Source organism: Octodon degus, unplaced genomic scaffold, assembly GCF_000260255.1.
Source record: "Octodon degus isolate 3935 unplaced genomic scaffold, OctDeg1.0 scaffold00183, whole genome shotgun sequence".
NCBI classification, from domain to species: domain Eukaryota; kingdom Metazoa; phylum Chordata; class Mammalia; order Rodentia; family Octodontidae; genus Octodon; species Octodon degus.
Window position 1 is genome coordinate 4,640,366 of NW_004524759.1, and position 7,066 is coordinate 4,647,431.

The 7,066-nt window shown below is 33.7% G+C and overlaps 1 protein-coding gene and 1 pseudogene across 1 annotated transcript in view; both read right to left on the reverse strand.

The window, feature by feature from the left end:
- Window positions 1-1,828, reverse strand: part of LOC105743887 — a 14,677-nt pseudogene extending 12,849 nt beyond the window's left edge.
- Window positions 1-7,066, reverse strand: part of Tacr3 (tachykinin receptor 3) — a 109,544-nt gene that overhangs the window by 60,783 nt on the left and 41,695 nt on the right. The window contains exons 2-3 of the mRNA XM_004643711.2: window positions 5,998-6,186; window positions 3,656-3,806 (exon numbers count right to left, since the gene is read on the reverse strand). Of these exons, the coding sequence (XP_004643768.1) occupies window positions 3,656-3,806; window positions 5,998-6,186 (340 nt within the window). The remainder of the gene's footprint in view (window positions 1-3,655; window positions 3,807-5,997; window positions 6,187-7,066) is intronic.

Here is a 7,066-nt window from a genome sequence, read left to right on the forward strand (position 1 = left end):
CTTATCAGATACAAAAGTTACATTTTTTGTTATACAGGTCTTGCTTTATCTTGGTCTTAACCATCCAGCAGAAAAGTATAAAAATGAGGTATATAAAGTAAAGCTATATTAATATGCTGGGCTGTAAAAGGCTCAAGTCACCAACTTCTGACACTGCCAGTCTTGCAGACAACCCACTACTATTACAGACTACTGGACTATATTGGATTACTGTGCTGAATTAACTCACCTACAATATATGAATAGCAATGGAATGCACATCTCAAACAAGAGTAAATAAAAAGGGAATATAAATGGACCATTCTGTAATAGAAAAAAAAATATATATCTATATATACAAAATAGCATAAATATACAGCTACTTTCTCTTAGTTCAATGAGAGGGTTTTGAACTAATAGTGTTTAGACAAGAAATCATGTCTGCATCTTGTACTAGGAATACCTACTATAAAGACAACAGTATGCAATGTATTAATTATTGTAACCATACTACTAACCTGTTTTGAAACTATATCAAAATTCAAACATGACAGCAATGTACTGAATAGTACATATTTCTTGAAGGGAAGCTTTAGCAAGATTTGTAACAATCATTATTGAAGAAACAATAAATCTTAGTTAAGTTTGTGGATTGTGACATTAATTTTTATGTTTTCCATCTAATTAAATATAATTTTATTTATAGTACAAGAATTTTTAAGTTAACTATTTTGCTACAATTCAAAGGCTCATTATTCTTTCAGTGTGTAGAATTACATAGGCATACTTAATGTTACCAGTTAAACTTTTATGGTGTTATGTGGCATACAAAGTGCCTTGAAACCTTAAAATGCATTATGTGAAAGTTTTTAGGTATTTTTCTAGTATCTCTTTTCTCCAGGGAAAGATCAGTTCTGTATATACATGGCATTCAAATGTTGAAACAGTCTCACGTCTCATTAAGCTACTTGGAGCTATAGAATTTCAGGTTTATTTTGATTTTCAGGTTGATTTTCAGGTTTAACATTATAATTTTAATGGTGAAATATACTTGGAGATATTAATTTATTTTTCAAAACTGCAACATAAAGTCTTTTTGTCCAGGTCTGAGTATACCCAGTGGTATGCTTTATATAACCTTACCTGAGATATATGTAAAAGATGAGAGGGTTTGGTTAATTCTAACTTAGCTGGAGCTTTTGTATTAGTTGAATTATTAGGCATACTAGATATCATATTAAATAAGTGGGAACATAATATACTAGTATTAGCTGTTCTTCAAACAGAAGAATATTTACTTCACTAGAAGAGTATTTGAGAGTCAATCAATATCTGCTAATCTTTCATTGCTAAGAGCTAAGTACAGAGTTCCCTATGAGGTGTTCCTTTTGGTGGTTACCCCAATTTGTATTTTATAACCAATGCTTTTGCATTTTATCTCTCAGGCCCACTCACTATTATTAAAAACATATTTGATAAGAGACAGCCTATGAATAAATGGCTCATCTCAGGCAGCACTTATGTCTGTGAGCATATGAAAAAATTTAAAAATATGATCACTACTAATAACTATTTTAGAGTAATATTTTAATTTTAGATAGGTACAACAAATAAATTAAGAGCTTGATATAATTCTGAAAGGTTAACATTTGGTAAAACAAATATTACTCTCTAGATACTGATGGTCATATCACAAATGACAAGGTGACTTATGAGAAGCCATCACGGCTGTCATTCTGCATTACCTCAGCACAGATACAAGCTGAGAGATGAGCGGTCCAGGACTTCTATTTGTCTTCTTTTTTCTGAAATATTCTAGGAGAGTTATGCTGCCAGCTTCACTGGGCATTTCTACTTTGAAATTAGAGTGACAAAATTTAAAAAGGGCTATTTATGCTTTATTCTTACCACGTATAGAGTGGCAAAGCAAAATGAAAGTATTTCCTCTTGGTTTTGTTCCCTCTGGGACCCTAAATAAAAAAACTAAAAGAACTCAGATTAAATTTTCATTTCTTCCTAGGAAAACATAACAGGAATAGAAGAAAAATAAACTATAATCTACAATTTCTAAGTTTATTTTAATTTGTTCTGATGTCACCAGAAGACAGGGTTAAAAAAGATGTCTAAGCCAATCAGAAAGAAATAAAAGATGGGGAATTAGTTAGGCTACATAAAGATCTAAATTGTTTTGAAATACAGAGAACAGTGCATGAATTATTTAATGGAATGATACTCAAAATAGTTGTAAAGTATAAGCCCAATAAGAGTGCCTTTCAATATGTAGATGACATTAGAAAACAAATATTGAAATTATAAATGGCATACTTTCTATAGGATAAACACATTTTCAAAGTTTCTCTAATCTTAGGGTCCTTCTTAAGTGTTAAATGCTAGCTTGTTAATGCATATCTTTACCAGAAACAGAGAAAACTATGTACAGAATTAAATTATGTATATAAGTTATATATGCAATAAAATTATGTATATAAATTATTTTTATAATGAAACAGCAATTATGTATATAATGAAAGTATATAAATTATGAATATGATACAATTATGTATATAAATTATGTATATAACATATATAGGAAAAGAATATTCTTACTTTTTAAAATACCAGAGAGCACGATAAATACCAAGTGCCCTGCACGTAACTCTTATGCAGCCTCATTTGTCACTATCAGGGAAAAGCATAGTAGCAAAGTCTATTTGCTATCTTATATTTTAAAACCTCATTGATGTAAGTGGATACACATAGTTAAGTAGTTTTAAGATTCTTGCAGCATTATAAAGCACCCATGGGTTGCTGCTAGTTCTGCACACATAAACAAACCACAAAAGGGGCAAATGAAAAGGACTGCACACTTAGCTCTCCTTGGCGTAACCTCTCCAGTATGCTTCAGCCATACCAATTGGACAGAAGATTGACTAACATTTTTGTTCAACTTAACAAGTTTCTGATTTTTAAGATCTTTCTTAGTTGTTGAATTAAGTAAAGGCAGTTGAAAAAAAGTCTTCACAACATAATTGTAGTGATATGTCTATACTCCAGTTTTTAGAGATTTTCTTACTAAGGATTAGAAATTAAGACCAGGTTTGGTTTTTTTAATATCACTCACTGAGACACAAAATAGTACTACCACATTTCCCTTAATTAGATATGCATGAAAGATGATTCAGGGAAGGAATAGAGAGAAAAAAGGGAGAAAAGGAGAGAGGCAAAGGAGGAGAGGTAGGTGTCTGAGGGAGAGATAGTAAGGAGTCATAGCCCTTGCACAGAGAGGTGTTATTTCACGGATACAGGAAACAGGAAGCTTGTGGCAGACCATTGGCCATTGGATGGACTCTTACTCCATCAAAGCCAAAGATATCTAGAGTTACAGAAATAAAATCAATTGGGATACATTTAAAGTAAAATTTGTACAATTTCAGGTGGAATGTTTGAAAAGAATTTGCAAGAGGCAGTTTTTGAAAGTTCCATTTTAGGAAGGAATTATCTGATCTGAGACTGATTTTTGCTATGGTCGTTGGGACAGTGGTTTGCAGAAGATTGACAAAACAAGAAAAAGACAGCATGGTAAAGAATAACATAAAACAGAGGCATTTCTTAAAAGTAGGAGTAGAATGTGAATTGACACAACATTAAAAAGTCACAAGCAGGCTTCCCTCAGTACCTTTCTCTTGGCCTTCAGCTGCTCATGGTACTTGTCGCAGGTGTCTCCTGGGATCTCCCCTCCCCACAGCGTGAGCCCCACAATGGTGTAGGTGATGCCCATGACGAGCAAGGGAAAGCAGTACACCAGGATGATGACAATGATGTGGTACCTGCAAGCAATAAAGAAAGCACGTGTAGGAAAATCTAAAGCTTGAGTTTATTCAGTTTGTAACCATGAAAAAAAATGCCAGAGATTACTTGGCTTTACTTCTACGTGCTCATTTTATAAATCTGCTAAAATATTATGCTGCTGTCAACTATTGTTGTTTCAAAGGCTGCAAAATCTTTGCAGGTCTTTATTTTGTACATGTAAACCAAAACTCAGGCGAAGTGCTTTTTTGATATGTACAAGTTTCTTTTACCCCAAATTGAGGCCGAATGCTTTTCCCCCACTTGGTGCTCTGCTTAGTAACTGTTGAGCTAAAGTACCAAAATATGACATCAAAAGAAAGTAGTGGGGCAGAATAATCCTTAGCACATAGTTTCTTCTATGTGGTACTATTGTACATATCTTGGCAACTTCAGACATATTTGAAATAAACTGATTTTCATCCAAATTAAAAAAAAATGTAACAAGGCACCAAAAAAGAAAAAAAAGAAAGAAAGGAAGAAAAGAAAAAGAAAAAGAAAAAGAAAGAGAAAAAAGAAGAAGGGAGCTAGGTACCTGGAACCATATTGAACACATAACACATACTATATTTTTAATCTCAAAAATCAGGTAAAGGTATTTGCAAGCATTTTCCCAAGGTCATATTGTGCTTGGTGGCATTGTTTATGTTGTAAATTAGCTGAGACCTGTTAGTCACACTGAAGACCTGATGCTGTCATTAATCAAATTAAATGTTAGGCTTCTCTATCTCTTGGTCAAAATTAAAAGATTTCAGTGCAGAAAGAAAAGCATAACTCATACTATAATAGCCAAATAGAATTTTATAATCTTTTTTATGGCTTCTATTAGAAAGATTTTATTTTAAATTAATTAAGAGCATTATTATAATAGTCTTAACACTTGTGGTTCTTGTAAAGTGAAATTTAAATCTCCTTACCTGTTTTCTAGTAGCTTAATAAATATTGATTTAAGGTCATTGGAAAGTAATTTAGTTGACAAACAACTTAAGAACGATAACATTATCAAGCAGCTAAAATGTATTAAAATAATGGATAAAGGACAGTACTTAGTTTAATAGCTGCAGCCTGATTTTCCTTCAACAAATGCCTTCGGATTGTCTCCTGATCCTGGATTCTAAGAAGACTAGAATTCGCTAAAATGATTGATTAAAAGATTTCCATTGTTTAAATCATTTGTTATTTTTATTTAATATCCTTTGATTTATATTTACTGAAATATTTTCGAATGTATTTTAATATTTATTGACATGAAAAACTTACACCTGCATACAAATCCCCTTCCAAAAACTCCTAATAATTTACATTTCCTGTTTTAAAAGAAAAAAAATAGGTAATAGGGCCGGCTAAACATCTCAGCAGATTAAAGTACCTGCAAGTACAGCAGGAGGCAGGGTTGGATCCCTGGGCCTGCTATACCGGCCCTGCCCTTAGGGCACACTGAGACTGGGCATGGTGGCGAGCACCTGTAATCCCAGTACTTGGGTGGATCACTATGAGTCCGATCTAGAAGTGAGACCCTGAACACCCGTAGGACCCTTCCCTAAAATACAAAAAAAATTAATTAAAAATAGAAAAAGTACGTTTTATTTTTTAAAAAATTTAAGTGATGACTAAGATTATAATCAATTACACACTTATGTCTTTTTTCCCTTTTGGTTTTCTTACAGTGGGTCCAAAATACAAAATATTAGGTTCTATCTCATAAGACTCCTATTTTCTTTCTAACCAATATTTGAGTTTCTTAATGCTGAAACAAATGAACACAAATCAGATCAAACCCAAACCAAATTGAAAGACCCAACAGGCCTTCCCGCCCCTCAGCCAGGCTTTTGAAAGGAGCAATCAACACTGTACTTTGGCTCCCCTGCTGCTCATTTCTCAATCAATATCAGCTCTGCTTCCTTCTGCACCTTCATCCTTTATCACTTTCTCTAGGAAACTCTGGGCTACTCCATATGGGCATCAGCGTATTTCTAATTAAAACCCTTTGTGACTTATACCAACTTACTGACTACATTGTACTGTGTTGTAGTGTTTTTACATACTTATTTTCCCAGAAAATATATGGGCCCCAAAGGACATCTCTGTCTTAAATGCTCACCCCCTCAAAAAATCTCTATTTCCCTGTCTTTGATAAGCTCAACTGAAAATCATAAGAGAGATTTAACTTACGTGAAATGTTGCTTTGGACCTTCTGGCCACTGCACATAGCACAGGGTGCGGCCTGGCATGACTTTGATTTTGGAATATAGACACTGAGGAAAAGCAAGGAGAAATGCCAGAATCCAGATACTTCCAATGACGATCCTGGTGGCTGTGGCAGACAGTCTGGGTTTCAGGGGATCAATAATGGCCATGTACCTGGATGAAAACAAATGGGACCAGCTCGTTGTTTGTTACTGGAAATTCCAACAGGATTTCAAACGTGTTTCAATAAACAGAAAAGATAGGAATAAGAATGTCCACTTCTTAGGGTATAGTGAAGATCAACAGAAATAATATAAGCAGAAGGTATTAATTATGTGGCACTGTGTATTACACATTATTGGAGATCATAAACATGTGCTGAATTGAATAGGAAAGCCTGAAGCCAGGTTCATGCCCTAAACCTTTATTTCTTCTTTGCTGGACTTTTTACAAAAGTTTGGAGATGTAATATGACTAATATGTAATTGACAAAGATAAAAGACTGCTATCAAGTATATGTTCAATACATTCATTTTGCATCAGAGACAGACAAATTCAGAATTGACATAAGGATGAATAAATCCAGTTTGACTGAGGCTGTATTTTCCTATTACGTACAAAATGAATTCACATTGCATCTTGCATATCTTCACGACATTCATGAATGTAACTATGTTTAGACAGCTTTTATGGGAGTATATATATTTGCATCTGAGAAAAATACCTGTGTGACTATTACAGGGAAGTTGAGAATTCTCTGGATATAAGAAGGGCCAAGTTTTATTCCTTTGGTGAACAAAGTAACTATATAACTCAGGTAAATAGCTTCAGTTTTAAATTGGATGTACAAAGATTAATTGCCAAGTATTGGTCAATGTTTAGAGAAAAACTGATATATAGAAAATGAATGTGGGCCAGGGATATAGCTCAGTAGCACAAGAACCTTCTTGGCAAGTGCAAGGTCCTGAGTTTGATTTCCAGTACAAACAAGCAAACCAAAAAAAAAAAAAAAAAAAAAAAACAGAGCCAGATTTCTCTGGCTGGCTTAGTTTTA